General features: G+C 48.3%; 2 protein-coding genes across 2 annotated transcripts in view; one reads left to right on the forward strand and one right to left on the reverse strand.

The window, feature by feature from the left end:
* The window catches only part of SAFB (scaffold attachment factor B), a 45,890-nt gene extending 38,445 nt beyond the window's left edge, over positions 1-7,445 (reverse strand). Inside the window, exons 1-2 of the mRNA XM_056845595.1 lie at positions 7,233-7,445; positions 310-397 (exon numbers count right to left, since the gene is read on the reverse strand). Of these exons, the coding sequence (XP_056701573.1) occupies positions 310-397; positions 7,233-7,445 (301 nt within the window). The remainder of the gene's footprint in view (positions 1-309; positions 398-7,232) is intronic.
* A 2,444-nt stretch (positions 7,446-9,889) lies between these two features.
* Positions 9,890-19,435, forward strand: part of LOC130473943 (scaffold attachment factor B2-like) — a 41,493-nt gene continuing 31,947 nt past the window's right edge. The window contains exons 1-6 of the mRNA XM_056845591.1: positions 9,890-10,090; positions 12,949-13,036; positions 14,795-14,859; positions 14,957-15,205; positions 16,808-16,870; positions 19,325-19,352. Coding sequence (XP_056701569.1) covers positions 9,890-10,090; positions 12,949-13,036; positions 14,795-14,859; positions 14,957-15,205; positions 16,808-16,870; positions 19,325-19,352 — 694 coding nt within the window. The remainder of the gene's footprint in view (positions 10,091-12,948; positions 13,037-14,794; positions 14,860-14,956; positions 15,206-16,807; positions 16,871-19,324; positions 19,353-19,435) is intronic.

The raw sequence follows: 19,435 nt of genomic DNA on the forward strand, positions 1-19,435 counted from the left end.
AGGGGTTTGTATTACCACTGGCTAAATTAAAACTAAAGAGCAGATGATTTTGTAAAGTCTCTGCCCCCTTCCCAACTTGGAAGGTGCCACATCGACACATAAACGGACAAACACAGCCCGTCTCTGTTTCCTTAACCAAAAACCTCAATATTGACTGCACTGCAAAGCTATTTTAGAAAATCTAGTAACAGCTTGAAACATGCACCCACATCTGTATTAGGGGACTGTTCTTGAGAGAAGAGAACTGTTGGGTACAACATAAAAACAAACTCCATCTGATGGCAAGACAGAAGTGCTCTTTCTCTGTACCTTTTACAGTTCTTTTGGGAGTTCTCTTGTTAGTAACCTCTGCAGCGACTGGAAGTTCGTCAGGATTTCCCCCTTCTTCCTCAATGGCCTGTTAGGAAGAAAAAACCTGTGAGTATTTCCACAAGAAAAGGAAAGTATGAGGCCTACCCTCGTAACATTCACAGGAACAAACAGCTGGAAAATACTGTTAAGACTTATTTTTTTTAAAGGAAAAAGCAGCTGAACTAAAGCAGAGGCTATCTAAAACAAAATCACTGATGCATGGAGAGACACTGGGAGGCATTTGGGGGTGGTTGTTTAACACAGGATCTGCAGTTGTTGTCCTGAGAGGTTCACACCCTGGAAATCGAAGGGGTATACCAGCGGTGAAAATGCCAACCCCCTCCTCTGCTTCCCCACCAATAAGTTTTTTTTAAGTAAAAATTGATTGCATTCCCTCCACCATTATGCTCTAACATTAAGATTGTATTCTACGACCCAAATGAAATGCCATTACCCTGCCTATGCAAACCTGAATTAAATACAGATATGCTGCCTGTTCTGTTGCACTACTTGCAAACAGACTGCTTTTTAATAGTGAGTGCTGAAGACTGAAAGTCATAAGATGGACGGAGGAGACTGGACTGGACTACTTGTGAACACTGCAATGCTCAGAGTTGCAACGCTTAGAGTTGGGGGTCACTGGCTGGCAGACATGGGGAAAATGAAGTGTCTGAGGAGGAGGGTTATAAAATTTCAAGGAAACCTGGTTAAAAAACCTCTGGGGACTGATGCTATTTCAGCATCATCTCTTGATAGCTGGTATTGTCTACAAACACAGTAAAATCCTATTACAGTGAGTCACACTATTGCTCTATCCAGCCCAGTGCTGCGTATTTATTTATTTTTATTTATTTTTGCGATTTGTAGCCTGCCCTCCGCAGCCAAAGCCAGGCTCAGGGTGGATAACATCATATAAAACACATCAACAATATCAAAACAATAAGATTAAATGTTAATTTCTGAACTTAAAACAACACAATCTCTAATTTAAAATAAACCCCAAGAATCTCAGATGGCACCTAAATTCCAATCGATCATATTGACCGAGATAGGCGGTGGGCCACCCCCTCAGTTGATGTAGTATATAAACTGGAAAGGGGGGGGTAGGGAGGCCAGCAGATTCCACCAGGCCGGAGCCAGTTGTATGTCTGGCAGTTGCTCTCAAAGAACTTAGGCAATGAGGCCTTTCCTGGACTTGCTATCTGAACTTCAACCAGTCAAGAGCATATGCCGTGACCCAGTGACAACTGTTCAACTCTTACCTCAGCTGTGAATTACTGGCTAGCCTTACATATGCCACTGACTGAGCCCCACAACTGCACAGGCAATACAAGATACTTCCAGCTACCTCAGAGATTTACTGTAAGAATAACTGAGGTAATATCCAATACGTGCTTCATGCAAAGGATTTTAGATCTAATAGCAATGGACAGCCCCAATGCACAAATCTAAAAATCCATGGTGGGAGCCCACTCAGGTCTAAGAAATGTTTCTGGAAACCTGGATTTGCAGAAAAATATGAAAACAAAGGAGGGGAATTAAAAATCACAAGAAAGTAAAAAGTGATGTCTGTACATGGGCAGACGCTGCTGGAAAAAAGACATTTTGGTGGCACTGTGGACCACTGGTCTGGAGACCAAGTCCTATGAGGAAAGGTTGAAGGAGCTGGGTATGTTTAGCCTGAAGAGAAGACTGAGAAGGGATATGATAACCATCTTCAAGTACTTGAAAAGCTGTCATATAGAGGATAGTGCCGAGTTGTTTTCTGTTGCCCCAGAAGGTCGGACCAGAACCAACGGGTTGAAATTAAATCCAAAGAGTTTCCGTCTAGACATTAGGAAGAATTTAGAGCGGTTCCTCAGTGTAACAGGTTTCCTCAGGAGGCGGTAAGCTCTCCTTCCTTGGAGGTTTTTAAGCAGAGGCTAGATGGCCATCTGTCAGCAATGCTGATTCTATGACCTTAGGCAGATGATGAGAGGGAGGGCATCTTGGCCATCTTCTGGGCATGGAGCAGGGGGTCACTGGGGGGAGGTATTTGTTAATTTCCTGCATTGTGCAGGAGGTTGGACTAGATGACCCTGGTATCCCTTCCAACTCCATGATTCTATGAACCTAAAATGATGCAACATATTGCAGACCTCCATCAGAAATTGGCTGGAGTAGGAGAGACAGAAAAAAAGGGGGGGAACTGCAGAGGCTGAGCTGAGGCTTTGGGAGGGAAACTGGCAGCTGAGAAGGGTGAACATATTGGTGAAGGTAGGTGTGAGGGAAGGAAGCAGGAGCAAATATTGGGGGGAAGAAGTCAATGGGATTTCCCTTTTCGTTGACTTTGAGGAAAGACAAAACCCACCAGCCAAAGATAATTATCTTGTTGAGAGGAAAGACTGATAATGGTAGATGATTGTCCTTGAAATACAGCTTGATCAATGTGCACAATTCCTGATCTACTTCTGCGTTATGCAGCAGTCCAGTAGGGAAGAGATTCTAAGCTGTGCTCAATTCATGATGAATAGGAAACCTAACAGTGACCATGTAAACCAAGCATGTACCCTAGAATATGTCACAGAATCCTCTGCAACACACAGGGTATTTTAACAAACATGATGGGAGTTCCAAAATAGATATAATAATGCAGAAAAGGCTTCAGGATGCAAGTCTGAAAGCCACTACCTCAGCACATTACTTATACTAAATGATGCTGAGAAACAGCATTATATAAAACCTTACCTTGGGCTGTTACCGCACTAGGTATTCCCAGCGATGTATTAAGAGTTTGAAAATGTTATAAAAAATACTGTTCACACTTTCTATGTATTCCTACCGATGTATTAAGAGTTTAAAACTTATAAAAAATACTGTTCGCACTTTGTTTGGCCCCTTTAGCCATGAAGACGTTTTCCAACCATTTTTTAGCCGTGGCATCCAAAAGCCCCTTTAAAGCGATGTTTTTTATAACATTTTCAAACTCTTAATACATCGCTGGGAATACCTAGTGCGGTAACAGCCAGGGTTTCAAAACTGTTGTGAAATCAGATTGTTATTCTTCCTTTTTATACTTCTGTGGTAAAGGCAAAACTCCCTGGTGAACTACCTGGTCAATGTTGCAGAACTTTTTAATTGTCTGGTACAGAACCAAGAGCTTTATCTCTGCATATCATGCTCTCCAAAAGCATAATACAGGGTTAAAAAATGTAATTCAATTTTTCACTGTCATCTTCAAAGCTTTAGGACAGACTAGGGATACTTTTCAGCTCTGTTAACCAGAAAGCCCTACATTGCTGCACCTTCAAAATGCTCCTTGGTATGACTGTTTTACTCTGGCGATCTTAATCAGGCCACAAGAAACCTACTGAATCACAATGGACGGCAATAATGCTTCATAAGGGAACAAAGGATGAATACAGCCTGGTCTAACTGATATAAAACTGTGCTGATTTTTCTCTCTCCCTAAATGGCAAGATCCACAAAAGCGATGCTGCATTCTCTCCCTAAGATCTACTGAGAAGGGGTGGGGGCAAAAAAGTAAACAAAAGACCTTCTTCCTTCCTTGCAGACTCCTAATCCCTCCCCACTTTACCCCTTTCTCTTCACTTGCTTTCAATCTCCGCTCTTCCTTGCTTTTTTCTTCCTTTCTCCCCCTGTGCTTCTCCATGTTTCCTCCTTCCCCATCTCTCCTACTGTCCCATTATCCCCCTTCCCTTTTCTGGCAGTCCCTCTGCTGCCACCCTCTTCCTCATCATTCCTCCACCATTCTAGTTTCATATACTTTACCCAGTGTGGTTAAGACTGCTGGGCCAGTACCAGAGACAATCAGGGTCACCCACGAAACTCTCTGGGTGGGTAACCTTAGGACTAGTCTCAGCAGGGTTGTTGTGAAAATCAAATGGGGAAGGTCACGGAAGCCACACATAGCTCCATGGAAGCTGGATAGAATAACATTATTTTTAAAAATACACAGATAAATGTGTGTGTAAAGTCGCATCCAATTTATGGCAACCCAGTAGGTTTTCAAGGCAAGAGACTAACAGAGGTGGTTTGCCATTGCTTGCCTCTACAAAGCAACCCTTCACTTCCTTGGTGGTCTCCCATCCAAGGATTAACTAGGGCCGACCCTGCTTAGCTTCCGAGATCTGATGGGATTGGCCTAGCCTGCCCAATCCAGGTCAGGGCAAGATATGTTCAGAGGTGGTTTGCCATTACCTGCCTCTGCACAGCGACCCTGGACTTCCTTGGTGGTCTCCCATCCAAGTACCAACCAGGGCCGACCCTGCTTCTCTTCTGAGATCTGGTGAAATTGGGCTAGCTTGGGCCATCCAGGTCTGGGCAGATGGAGAAATACAACCCTTGCTTTCCCCAGTACCCTTTCCCACCCACCTGGATTGCTTCCAAGTGCAGATAGTTTTATTTAGGGCTGCACTGATTTGACTGATTTAGGTTTTTTTACTGGCAGTCCTTACTGGAGTTTTTAAACTGCTGCCTTTTTATTGATTTTTCTAAATGTTGTTTCCATTGTGTTTTAAAATTTTGTTTTAATAACATTTTATTTATATTGTGAGTCATCTGGAGTTTCGCATGGGAGAAAGGTGGCTGATAAATGTTTTAAACAAATACATAAAAACAAATTCCTCCCCCCCCCCGCTTCTCACCCTCTCTCTGTCCCCACATGCATCTGAACCTATCCTCTCAAAATTTTACACTCATTTTCTTTTTTTGAATCTTGACCTTCCCAGTCTCTAACATGGTTAATTACGCGTTAGGATATTGACACCCCACACTTTTCCCAGGGGCTCAAGGCAAGCTGCAGAAAACTGTTTACTCGGCAAGCTTTCCCTTAGAGGAGCACAGGTGGCTCTTGGCTCTTCTCCCCCATTTCATCCTCACAACAACCATCAAGAGAGCATGACTAGCCCAAAGTCACCCACAACTAAATGGGAGGACTTGAACCCAGCTCTCCCTAGCCCTCATGCCCAGCAACAGGAACCCAGAGACCCTTAATGGGAACGATCCCCCCAAAAAGGGTGTTCAAGGGGTTTTAAGGCAGCAGGGCCCCCAATTTGCAAAGAGCTTCTGACAGCCAAAAGGGTTTGAGATAGTTCACTCCACCCTGACACATTAAAAAAAAATCCCAGATCTCTCTCTCTCTTTGGGGTCAGGAAATAGTTTTCCTCCAGGCCAGACTGGCCAGGGATCCTGGAGAGGATTTTTTGTTTGTTTTTTGGCCATTTTCTGGGCATGGAGTAGGGATCACTGGGGGTGGGAGTTGTGAATTTCCCTCATTGTGCAGGGGGTTGTTCTACATGACCCAAAGCATGTTGTAGTGGTTAAAATGTTGGACTAGGATCCGGGAGTCCCAAGTTTGAATCCCCACTGGTGCCACGGAGGCTCTCTGGGTGATCTTGGGCCAGTCATGCATCCTCAGCCTGTCCTACCTTACAGGGTTGTTGTGAGGATAAAACGGTGGGGGGGGGGGGAGAAGAACGCAAGCTTCTTTGGGGAGGAAAGTGGGGAGAAACAAATAAAAGGGCGCCTTATAACACAGGAGCATAAGAAGCCTTTCGTGGGCCTCAGGCACTCTCTCCAGACTACATCTGAGTTGCAAGTTCAAATCCGCACTGGTGCCATGGAGTCTCTCTGAGTGACCTTCAGCCAGTCAGGCAGTCTCGGCCTGGCCTACCTCTCAAGGTTGCTGTGAGGATAAATCAGAGGGGGGAGAGAACGCAAGCTATTTTGGGGAGAAAGGCGGGAGAGAAATAAAAAAAAGGGTGCCTCATAACAAAATGGCATAAGAAGCCCCTCGGGGGCCTCACGCATCCTCTCCAGGCTACCTTCGAGTCTAGAGTTTGCCATGGAGGCTCTCTGGGCGACCTTGGGCCACTCAGGCAGTTTTGGCCTGGCCTACCTCGCAGGGTTGTTGTGACGATAAAACGGAGAGAGGAAACGTAACTTGTTTTAGAGCCCCACTGGGGAGAGAGGGGGAGGGGTTATAACCAATAAAAGGACCCCTTATAACAAAGGGGGCAGAAGAAGCCCTCCATGGGCCTCGCGTGTCCCCTCCTGGCTACCTCCCAGTCACTGGTTCGAATCCCCAACAGTGCCGCTGAGATTCCGGGGGGGAGGTGACCTTGGGCCAGTCGCGCACCCACAGCCTGGCCTACTCCGCAGGGTTGTTGTGAGGATAATATGGGGGGGGGAGGGAAACGTAATTTGCTTTGGAGAGAAAGGGGGAGGGATAAAACCAAATAAATGGGGCACCTTATAACAAAGGGGGCACTAAGCCGTGGTGCCTCGGAGGCTCTCTGGGCGACCTCGAGCCAGTCAGATGGTCTCGGCCTGGCCTACCCCGCAGGGTTGTTGCGAGGATAAAACGGAGGGGGGGAGGGGAAGAGAACGCAACCTGCTGTGGGGAGAAAGGGGGGGGTAAAACAATAAAAAGGGCGCCTACATAGCAAAAGGGGGCCTAAGAAGCCCTTCAGTCGCCAGTTCGAATCCTCGCCTCTCCGGGGGGGGGGGTTTGACCTTGGGCCAGTCACGCACTCTCGGCCCGGCCTACCTCGCGGGGTTGTTGTGGGGAATTTAAAAAAGGGGGGGGAAGGTCGTTAAACTGCTTTGGGGACGAAGGCGGGGAGGGAAAAAAGGTAAATAAAAGGCCGCCTCATAACAAAGGGGGCCCGAAGTGCTTGGTGGGGGGGGGAGGGCGGGGGAGAGACAGAGACCCCTCCGGGCGGGTGGGTAAGTGTGTGGGAGTGGGGCGTCCCCCATCTATTCCCCGGGCGAGGGGTGTCGGCCAAGGCCCTCGGCTCGGGCCTAGCGGCGCTGCCCCCTCCCCGTCACCACCACCGCCGCCATCATGGCGCCCGCGCGGCCCCCCTTCCCTCACTGACCCTGCGGAGGCGCTCGAGGAGGACGCTCTTGTTGCCGCCGCTGTCCAGGTTGCGCCGCTTCAGCTCGGCCCGCAGGTCGATCACCCGCAGGTCGCTGAGGCGCCGGCCCGGGGCGGAGGCCGCGGGGGGAGGCAGGAGCGGAGACCCCGCCGCCGCCGCCGCCGCCTCCTCCGGCCCGGCCGCCGCTGGGCTCTCGGACTCGGCCGCCGCCATCGCTGGACGCCGACCCTCTCCCGCTCTCTTTCCCCACCCCTTCCCCTCACAACCGAAAGGAGGCGACGGGGCGATCCTTCTTCTTCTTCTCTCTCCCCTCCCCCCACAACGCTCCCCTCAGACAAAATGGCGGGAAGGCGCCGGCCCTAGACGGAGAGGCGGACGGAGGCAACTGCGCACGCGCGGAGGGAGGCCGCGGCTCGCGCCTGCGCGAAGGAGGGCGGCTGGGGAGGGGGGAGGGGAAGCCAGGCGCACGCGCGGAGGGACCGAGGGGGCGGGGCTCTACTTCTCCCCCACCCACCCCCAAGCCTGGAAGATAGGAAACGCGGCTCGACGGAGATCACGTGAAGCCGCCTTGTACTGAGTCAGACCTTTGGTACATCGAAGACGGCGTTGTCTACTCAGGCCGGCAGCGGCTCTCCAGGGTCTCAGGCAGGGGTCTTTCCCGTCACCCACTTGCCTGGTCCCTTTAACTGGCCTTCTGCATGCCAAGCAGATGCTCTGCCCCTGAGCCACTATCTTTACCTTTATTATACGACAGAGCGATAAAATTGGATTGCACATTTGACAACACAGGAAAAAAAATAGTATAATACGTCCAGTAAAGAATACGAAGTGGAAAGCTGTCCAATTTTCAAACATTAAAAATACAATCTATTGCTGTTATAAAGTTTGCCCTCTTGCACCTTCGTTCTCAACATTTAGAGCAGGCCCTGCAATAGCAAGCAAGCAATTTTATTAATGTTTTAGTCACAGACCTTAACAATGTTCAGATTAAAACCATACAAAATGTATAACCCCCAACACCCAGAGTTGCATTTATAAATTTTTAAAAAATGTTACAGACAGCCACATATATACATATTGTTTACTGAATTGGGTGTTATAGTTCTAGATTATTCTTTCTGTGTCAACTTCGGAGTCTAATTTCCAACAAATTTCTTCCTTAGCTTAGAAGCTAACATGATATAAAAGGCCACACTAAGCGTGAAATTTGAATTAACGTCTGCTATTAAACCATCTAACTGGGACCTCAACTGTATCTAATACATCTGGGATATGCTGGGTTAATTTAAAACGAATCGAGTTGTAAAATGGGCAACTAAACAAAATATGTGGGAGATCCTCTATCGAACCTGAGGGGCAAGGACATAGCCTTAGGTTATGAGGGATTTTTAAAATATCTGTGTGTGTGTGTGTTAAGTGCCGTCAAGTCGTTTCCGACTCATGGCGACCGTATGAATGAAAGTTTTCCAAAATGTCCTATCTTTGACAGCCTTGATCAGATCTTGCAAATTGAAGGCTGTGGCTTCCTTTATTGAGTCCATCCATCTCTTGTTGGGTCTTCCTCTTTTCCTGCTACCATGGGTGATTGCTGAAGGCATCGTTTGAAATCGTGCCATGCCCTGCAATATCTGATAATCCCATCCTGATAAAGAATTCTAGATGGTCTTAAACGTGGGCGTTCTGGCTACTTATTCATAGTTAATTCACAGTGGGTAGCCATGTTAGTCTGTTTGCAGTAGTCAAAAAGGGCAAGAGTCCAGTAGCACCTTAAAGACTAACAAAAATATTTTCTGGTAGGGTATGAGCTTTCGTGAGCCACAGCTCACTTCTTCAGATACAGTATCTGAAGAAGTGAGCTGTGGCTCTGTGATACTGTATCTGAAGAAGTGAGCTGTGGCTCACGAAAGCTCATACCCTACCAGAAAATATTTTTGTTAGTCTTTAAGGTGCTACTGGACTCTTGCCCTTTTTGACTTATTCATAGTTAAGTAACAGGTGTCCAGTAGCACTGTGTTAAGGGACGTAAAATCGCACTTTAAGGACTAATTAAGCTTTCGTAGACCGGAGCCCCCTTTCTTCAGGTCTCAACGGAGCAACCACTGCAGAGGGATAGAGCGGCTGTAACTACTGTTCTCCAACGTGTTGATACAGAAACCGGAAGTGAGAGCTCATGAATTCTTTCTCTACGGCACATGCTATAGATCAGCGCATGCGCAGTACCCTGCGATTGTAGGGTTAGGGGAAACGAAAGGGGACGTCCAAGAAACAAAAAAGAATTAATGGTAAAAATGCATGTTCTCGCGGACTCCTTACACGAGCCTCTTTATGGACTTTTTAAAAAGGTATTTATCGCTTGCGGATAAATACTTTTCAAAGCTAGAATGTATCTATGAATACATGCCTTCCCTTCTATCGCGTTGGTCGCATCCGGGTACTTTTGTAAGGAAGGACCTATCAGCCTGCGCCGCTGCGGTGGCAAGCGGCGCTCTCTAGGGGGCCCAACGGGCTCCTGAGTCTGCGCATGCGCCCATGGCGTAGCCGGCGAAGCCCCCGCATGCGCACAGAGGCGGAGGCCGCCATTTTGCGCGCCGCTTCAATCCGTCTTGCCGACTGAAAAAGAAAAAAGCGAGCCCGAACGGGAACGGCGTTTGCTTCCCATGGCGTCGGAGAACGAGGCCGGACTCGCCGGAGAAGCGGCGGCGCCCCTCAGCGGGGGCGGCGCTGCGGAGCCCCTCGGGGGGATGACGGCGGTGCGGCGCCTCAGCGATCTGCGGGTGATCGACCTGAGGGCAGAGCTGAAGCGCCGCAGCCTGGACAGCGGCGGGAACAAGAGCGTCCTCCTCGAGCGGCTTCGGAAGGTAAAAACGTTCCCCCTGAGGGGAGCGAGAAAAAAGCCGGAATAAGGGGAGGGTGGTTCTGCGCATGTGCGTGGCGCGAGGCCCTCCACCCCCCCGCGGTCAGTAAATGGCGCCTCGCGGTTCCATTGGGCGCGTGACGTCAGCGCGCTCTCGCGGGAGCTGCGTTGCGATCCGTGGGCGGGTCCACGTGGGCCCTGGTGGGGGGGGTCATGGGAGCCACGTGCGGGAGGAGGGGGGGCCAGAGGCTCACGCGGCGGCGTTAAGTAGCGGCCAATTTATTTCATGTTTTTGAAAGGTGTTTTGCTACGTAGTAGCTGGCTTCACAGGGAAGGGCAGCCGTGAAGGAGCAAGAAAAGATTCCTCTTTCCCTGCTGCCTTCCACTTTTCCTAGCATGATTGTCTTTTCCAGTGACTCTCGTCTTCTCATAATGCCACCAAAGTACAACAGCCTCAGTTTAGTCATTTTAGCTTCTTGGGTCAGTTGAGGCTTGATTTGATCTATAACCTACTGATTTGTTTGTTTTGGCAGTCCACGGTATCCGTACCACTCTCCTCCAACACCACATTTCAAAGGAATCTACTTTCTTCCTATCGGCTTTCTTCATTGTCCAGCTTTCACACCCATACATAGTAATAGGGAATACGATGGCCTGAATTAACTTGATCTTGGTGGCCAGTGACACATCCTTACACTCCAGAATGTTTTCTAACTCCTTCATGGCTGCCCTTCCTAGTCTGATTTGTTGGCTGATTTCTTGGATTCTACACATGCCCAAAGGCAATCTGTCTGTAAATGGGTTCCCCCCACCCCATATATCACCTTCTCTAAATACAGATGGGCTTTCTCTAGAGCTTGGTTTAATGCCTTTCCATCAGCCCTGCTTAGTGGAAGATTCCAACGCTGGCCTAGATCCAGCGGATAGTAGGCAGGCATGGCTATGCCCCGGCAGTGCAAACGTGATCGAGTCAGTTGTACATATTTTACTGAGCTGTGAATTTTACAGGGATCTCCGAAATGCTACTATGAAGAAGTATATAGTAGAATCTGGGTGTGTGTGTCAAGTGCCATCATGTCGCTTCCGACTCTTTGGAGGACGTTGATTCATAGGGTCCTGTTTTTGACAGTCTTGCTTAGATCTTGCAAACTGAGGGCCGTAGCTTCCTTTACAGAGTCCATCCATCTCTTGTTGGGTCTTCCTCTTTTCCTGCTGCCCTCAACTTTTCCTTGCATGATGGTCTTTTCCAGCAACTCTTGTCTTCTCATAATGTGACCAAAATACAACAGCCTCAGTTGAGTCATTTTAGCTTCTAGGGTCAGTCCAGTCTTGATTTCATCTATAACCCACTGATTTGTGTGTTTTTTGGGCGGTCCACGGTATCCGTAACCCTCTCCTCCAACACCACATTTCAAAGGAATCTACTTTCTTCCTATCAGCTTTCTTCGATGTCCAGCTTTCACACCCGTACATAGTAATGGGGAATACAATGGAATAATAAACTTGGTCTCCAGCGACACATCCTTACACTTCAGAGTCCTTCATGGCTGCCCTTCCCAGTCTCAGTCTTCTCCTGATTTATTGGCTGCAGTCTCCCTTTTGGTTGATGGAGCCAAGGAATAGAATGTATATAAATTTGTATCTATTTGAGGAGATATCGTGGGGGCAAGAAGAAAGATAAACCCAAACGTGCCTCTTGAGTAACAGATAGCCCTTAACACTGCTATCAGTAAATCTGAAAAGTGAGTAGAATTTTAGAATAGTGATCTGTGCAGTGGTGTTTTATTATTCCACGTGGCAAGTGTTGTGATGATTGGACAAAACTGGCCACCTGAAACTCCTGTTGTGTCACTTGATGGTATATCCTTGAAAATCTTACCGATTCAAATCCCTTTCTCAGATCAGAATCTGTTTCTAATCAAGATCAGTAACTTGTGATTTAAAACTTAGGAAAATCTTCCTGGCCTTCACAAAACTGGTGGGTTTATGCTGACAAATGTCTACTCACAGTAGAGAGAATGTTAAGCTTATTTCTTGATTTGGTACATATTTCAAAATACAGACTAGTATCATCCCCGGCCTTCAGATCTCCAGAAACCACATGGTACATCAGCCCTTTTGCCAAGAGCAAGTGTGGTGTAGTGGTTAAGAGCGGTGAACTCTAATCTGGAGAACCAGGTTTGATTCCCCACTCCTCCGTATGAAGCCTGCTGGGTGACTTTGGGCCAGTCACAGTTCTCTCTGAACTCTCAGCCCCACCTAACTCAGAAAGTGTCTGTTGTGGGGAGAGGAAGAGAAGGCGAATATTTATTTTTTCAACTTATAACCAGCCCTCCCTGGCAGATACCAGGCTCAGGGCGGGTAAGATCATCCAACACATCAAAACATCAGCAACAAAATTAATAATTCTAAAATTAAACAATAAAACCCAATTACAAACCTTAAAACTCCACATGGCGCCTACTTTAGCCTATAGTTAGTGCCTGGAATAAGCAGTAGGTTGCCCCCTCCCAATAACAAGAGTAACATAAAAATGAGGGGGGGAATAGGTAGGCCAGCAGAAGATGATATCCGTGGCTGCCCTCAACTGTAGGCCTGGAGGAAAAGCTCTGTCTTTCAGGCCTCGCGGAACTCTAAGGTTTGAGACTCCTTAAAGACAGATAAAATTGGGATATAAAAACCAACCCTCTTCTTAAAAGTGGTATGTGAATGGGGTGCACGGGCCAGTTTGGAACAATAAGATCCTGTGTGTTCCACAAACCTGCTGTAGGTGATGATTGGGGGTTAATTTTTCTTTAGGCTCTTCTGCACTAAACACAGTGGCCCTCTGTCAGTAAATGGTTGTTTTTGTCTGTCTTATAGGCTGTTGAGGAGGAAGGGGGAGATCCCGATGAGATTCCAGTGGTGTCTGAAACGACCAACAAGAAGACTCCCAAAAGAAATAGCAAAGGTATGCAAAGGAATACAGAGAACTCCATCTGCGTTAAACAGTGAAGTAGCCAAGTTTGCAGATGACACCAAATTATTTAGGGTGGTTAAAACAAAATCGGACTGTGAAGAGCTCCAGAAGGATCTCTGCATACTGGAAGAAAGGGCATTAAAATGGCAAATGAGATTCAATGTGAGTAAGTGTAAAGTGATGCATATCACTTTTTGGGGCAAAAAATCCCAACTTCACATATACACTGATGGGATCTGTGCTGGCAGCGACAGACCAAGAAAGGGATCTTGGGGTGGTAGTGGATAGCTCAATGAAGATGTCAACCCAGTGTGTGGCTGCTGTAAAAAAGGCAAAATTCCATGGTGGCCATAATTAGATGAGGAATTGAGAATAAAACTGCTGATATCATATTGCCCTTGTACAAATCTATGGTGAGACCACACTTGGAATACTGTGTACAGTTCTGGTCACCACACCTAAAAAAGGATATTACAGAGCTTGAGAAGGTGCAGAAAAGAGCAACCAAAATGATTAGGGGACTAGGGCAACTGTCCTATGGGGAGCTAGAACGCGATACTAGAACGCGAGGTCATCTGCTGAAGCTGGAGGGTGAGAGATTAAAAGCAAGTATATTTTCACACAACGCATAGTTAAATTGTGGAACTCCCTGCCCCAGGATGTGGTGATGGCTGCCAGCTTGGAGGGCTTTAAGAGGGGTGGACATATTCATGGAGGAGAGGGGTATTCATGGCTATTAGTTAGAATGGATACTAGTCATTCTGCATACCTATTCTCTCTAGTATCAGAGGAGCATGCCTGTTATTTTGGGTGCGCTGGAACACAGGCAGGATGGTGCTGCTGCACTTGTCTTGTTTGTGGCTTCCTAGAGGCACCTGGTTGGCCACTGTGTGAACAGACTGCTGGACTTGATGGGCCTTGATCTGATCCAGCAGGGCCTTTCTTACGTTCTTATGCGTTCACGCAGTGCTATATTTTGCTTGTTTTGTTGAGCTGAACAGGTAAACTAAGCCAGTTAGAATGTGAACGCCCCTAGAAGTGGAAGCAGTGAACACTTGCTTAGAGTCTTCATAGGCAAGCTGATAGTCTGCAAAATCACAACTCTGCTGTGTGTAGAAAAGAGCCAGAGTCCAGTAGCACCTTAAAGACTAACAACCTTTCTGGCAGGGTGTGAGCTTTCGTGAGCCACAGCTCGCTTTTTATGCAGATTTCCATTCTGTATGTCTAAGCATGGTGCCTTCCATGGGAATAGATCACGATGGGTAGCCATGTTAGTTTGTCTGTAGCAGTAGAAAAGAGCAAGAGTCCAGTAGCACCTTAAAGACACGGATACCATGGACTGCCAAAAAAACAAATCAGTGGGTTATGGATCAATCAAGCCTGAACTGACCCTAGAAGCTAAAATGACTAAACTGAAGCTATCGTATTTTGGTCACATTATGAGAAGACAAGAGTCACAGGAAAAGACAGCCATGCTAGGAAACGTTCAGGGCAGCGGGAAAGAGGAAGACCCAACAAGAGATGGATTGACTCTATAAAGGAAGCCACAGCCCTCAGTTTGCAAGATCTGAGCAAGGCTGTCAAAGACAGGACATTTTGGAGGACACTGATTCATAGGGTCGCCATGAGTCGGAAGCGACTTGACAGCAATTAACACACACACACATAGAGAATCAGACCGTGAAGAGTAATTCTGTGTGCTCGTGCTCCGCCTTCCTTCAACTTCTAACCACAGTGATCCTTTTTTAGGACGTAAGCTGGAAGAAGAGGGCACTGAGGACAACGGCCTTGAGGAAGATTTTGGAGATGGGCAGGTACGGCCAGCCCAGCCTCGAAGCTGCAAAGTAATGGCTCTGCATCCCGAGTCCCGACTGCTGACATACATGCTTTTTTTTCTTGTTCTTTTTGCAGGAGGATGTTGAAGCAAGTTTGGATAACTTGCAGGAGGTTGACATGATGGAAATTAGTGTGTTAGATGAAGCTGAAATAGATAACAGCAGTGCTGTAGATGGTCAAGCAGCTGGCAGTGCCGATAGCGGGCTTGACTCCCTCCCTGGCAGTAAAGGAAATGCTGGGGAAGGAAGTCCTGCAGGTGACCTGGAGGCCCCTCCGCAGTTGCCAGGCATTAAAGAAGACCCGAGAGAAATACCAGTAGCCTTGGTATGCAATTCTACTCAAATGTGCAGAATCAGATCGATGATCGCAGTAAACTATTAATTTTTTTCTCAGAATAGCAAAAATAATTGGGGGGGGGGCTCCTAAAAATAAAAACTGATTCTCCTCACCCACACTTAAAAAAAATGCCTATAGTCAAGCTATTTTTGACTAAAACCCGAAAAGGTTAAATGCATGAATCATAAACATCGTCTATAGTAGCAAAAATTCAGAAATCTGTGTTTTTTTCATAGCTGAATTCTCTGTTTTTGTCACATGCATTTCTACTCGTTCACCATATTCTTTATTTTAATGTGTTTTGTGCGTGCATGTTTTGGAGGACAGCAGCTACATTTTTTACTTGGGTGAGCCAGGTTTTTTTTTGTCGCAGGCAAATGCTAGCTAGCGTCATGTAGTGGTTAAGAGCGGTGGTTTGGAGTGGTGGGCTTTAATCTGGAGAACCAGGTTTGATTCCCCACTCCTCCACATGAGGGGCAGATGCTAATCTGGTGAACTAGGCTTGATTCCCCACTCCTCCACATGAAGCCAGCTGGGTGACCTTGGGCTAGTCACAATTCTCTTAGAGATCTCTCAGCCCCACCTACCTCACAGGGTGTCTGTTGTGGGGAGGGGAAGGGAATGTGATTTTAAGCTACTTTGATTCTCCCTTAATTGGTAGAGAAAGTCGGCATATAAACACCAACTCTTCCACTTCCTCTTCCTTATTCTCTTCATCATCCTCTTCTTCAACATCTGCCTCCTCTTCTTCAACATCCTCCTCCTCTTCTTCAACATCATCATCATCATTTTCATCATCCTCTTCTTCATCTTCTTAATCATCTTCATCTATGCTCCTTGGGATCAGGATGCCCCCAAAAGTTGGGAATTATGCGAGAGCCACCTTAACCATTGTATATTAATCAGCTGTAACTATATATTATATTTACAGGACAATTCTAAGAGTTATTCCAGTCTAAGCCCATTCATTTCAGTGGGCTTAGAGTGGAGAAACTGCATAGGATTGCACTGTAAGGTTGCCTTTGTCATTGAGACTCAAGGTGGATTACATTGCGTAAGTAAATGTGATCAGTAGTTAAGAGGGGATTTCAGAGCATTTCAAGCTAGTCCAGAGCTGCAGTCCTGCATGTGCTTGCCTGTGAGTAAAATAGGATTTTTTTCTGAGTAAATAGGCATAAGATCGCACCGTACATCAGTCTGGACAAAATGTGTCCTGTTCCGACTTCATGGGCGTGCTCTATTGAGAGCTTCCTTGAGGTAGCAGTGCGCGGGAGACAAGCAAAACAGCACCTCCTCCCCCCAGATCTGGGTTCTTATTCTTTGTGCTAGTGTGCTGGAGGCTCAGAGAAACGCTGCTGAAGTTCCTCGTCATTCTTCTCCATCTCCCGTCGCCCTCCACTTCATTTATTGATTTTTTTTTTTTTTACAATTCTGTGTGTTAAGCAAAAATGCTGGTTTAATTCAAGCTTCTTTCAAAATAAGGGGGGGGGGTCGTAAGAAGGCGCAGGGGATCTGCTTGTCTTCTGATCCCTCGTCCTGGCTTGGCTTTCGTAGACAGCCGTCAGTTAAAGCTGCTTCTGCTTCTTTCAGGTGGAAGGTGAAGGCCCCGGAAGTGCTGTGGGGCCGTCAGCCTCAGATTTCGCCAGTGCCAAGGTAAACCGGGTTTTTAAATTATGTAGCTTCCATCTGTTAATCTTTCCCGAGTGTGCAGTCTGAAGTAGCCCCTGGGCTTGTGTGCTCCTGCGTTGCCCCCTTCCCGCGCTATATGTGCGCAAGAGGAGGATGTGCAGCCCCCTACCCAGGTCTGGCTCCACTTCCTGCCCCAGGTTCTCCCCTCTGCTCTCTCTGCAGCTCTTTCTTTGCTTGCTTGAGCGGCAGACGCTAATCTGGTGTACCGGGTTCGATTTCCCACTCCTCCACATGAAGCCAGCTTGGGTGACCTTGGGCTAGTCACAGCTCTCTCAGCTCCACCTACCTCACAGGGTGTCTGTTGTGGGGAGGGGAAGGGGAAGTGATTGTAAGCTGGTTTGATTCTTCCTTTAGTGGTAGAGAAAGTCGGCATATAAAAACCAGCTCTTCTTCTTCTTTCCTCCCCTCTCTGGCTCCATATCTCACCACCGCTGCTATTGCTTCTAGATGTCATTTGCAGTCACTGGCCAGAATGCCACCTGGACTGTCCCCGCCCTCCACGTATGTCCACATGCAGACATTGCTCTTATCGTTCTGGGGTTCTCCCCCTGCCCCCCCCCAATACTTAGAAATGTTTGTTCAAATCTGGTTTCCTCTAACTTTTCTGAACTGCTGATTGTGCAGATTTTTTTAAAAAATTGCACAGAGACCATCCCTTGGTTTCTAAGGTGTAAGGATGTTTGGGTATGCAGGCACAGTAATTAAATCTGCATCAGCAATTTTGCTGTTGTTTCACATCATGGTTTACAACTCACGTCTACCGTGTTTCCCCGAAAATAAGACACTGTCTTATATTTATTTTTCCTCAAGAAGACACACTATGGCTTACCGTATATACTCGGGTATAAGCCGACCCGAGTATAAGCCGACCCCCCAAATTAGAGGCCAGAAAAGGGAATTTCTTATTGACCCGCGTATAAGCCGAGGGGCAATAAGAAATTTCCTTTACCCGCAATGCTGCGCTCTAAAACGGCGGCCGCCATTTTAGAGCGCAGGGCCCCTGCCCCAGGTTGCCCTCCCGCCACCTCCCAGGCCCTCCCGACCCACCCCGACCCCAGGGCCATCCAAGGGGGGGAGGGGGAAAAGCCCCTGAACCCACTACTTACCTGGAGAGGCGGCAAAGCGGCGGCGGCGCGTCCTTCCTGGGCCGGCAGGAGGCCCCTCCAGGCCGCTGCCGGCCGGAGGAAGGCACCCAGACGCGTGGGCGGTAGCGGCGCGACGGGCAGGGGCCTCCGATGGCCCCTCCCGGCGGGGAAAATGCGGCGGGGGCCGGGGAGGGCCGGGGCAGCCTTCCTGCGACTGCAGAGAGGCTGCCCAGGGCCCCTCCCAGCGGGGGAAAATGGCGACGGGGGCCTGGGGGGGCCAGGGCAGCTTCCCTGCGGCTGCAGAGAGGCTGCCCAGGGCCCCTCCCAGCGGGGGGAAATGGCGACGGGGGCCTGGGGGGGCCAGAGCAGCTTCCCTGCGGCTGCAGAGAGGCTGCCCAGGGCCCCTCCCAGCGGGGGAAAATGGCGGCGGGGGCCTGGGGGGGCCAGGGCAGTCTCTCTGCGGCTGCAGAGAGGCTGCCCAGGGCCCCTCCCGGCGGGAAAAAATGGCGGCGGGGGCCTGGGGGGGGGCCAGGGCAGCTTCCCTGCGGCTGCAGAGAGGCTGCCCAGGGCCCCTCCCAGCGGGGGGAAATGGCGACGGGGGCCTGGGGGGGCCAGGGCAGCTTCCCTGCGGCTGCAGAGAGGCTGCCCAGGGCCCCTCCCAGCGGGGGAAAATGGTGGTGGGGGCCTGGGGGGGCCAGGGCAGTCTCTCTGCGGCTGCAGAGAGGCTGCCCAGGGCCCCTCCCGGCGGGAGAAAATGGCGATGGGGGCCTGGGGGGGCCAGGGCAGCTTCCCTGCGGCTCTAGATGAGGTCTAACCAGAGCAGAGTAAAGCGATACCATCACTTTGAGTGATCTGGACACTATGCTTCTGTTGATGCAGCCCAAGATCGCATTTGCCTTTTTAGCTATTGCGTTCCTCTGATCCAGCAAGGTAGTAACTTTCTCAAAAAAGGAGATAAGATTAAATCCGCCATGCAAGGGTGAAACGGCCAGCAGCTGACTCACAAAATTATCGTTTTTAATTTCCTTTAGTAGGTTCAGAAAGGGCATGATTACTGTTTTCACTAAATTAGGAGTATTGTTCCAGCACATTACAACGGAAAAATTTCCCAACGCGGCTTTCCAGAATGATAACATCGCTCCCAGTTTTTAATGAAAGTAATAATGATGCCCTTCCCAACTTTCCAATATGGAATTAAAGCTATCGATTTTGAATTGCGCACCCACTTGGGGGTCACTTTCCGCTCCTTCAGCTTTCATTTCCTCCTGGCCTCTCGTCATGAGATGGGGTAACATTTTTCTTCTTCTTCTTCTTTTTTTTTTTTAATGAATAGGACCTGGAAGAGTTTCCGCTGGAATCAGGTACTGTTCCTTAGAAACATGCCGGGCCCCGTCCTTTTACTTCCCCATGTATTTTTCACACATAAAATCCCTTTAGTTGCTCA

This window comes from Euleptes europaea, chromosome 2, assembly GCF_029931775.1.
Source record: "Euleptes europaea isolate rEulEur1 chromosome 2, rEulEur1.hap1, whole genome shotgun sequence".
In the NCBI taxonomy this organism is placed as follows: domain Eukaryota; kingdom Metazoa; phylum Chordata; class Lepidosauria; order Squamata; family Sphaerodactylidae; genus Euleptes; species Euleptes europaea.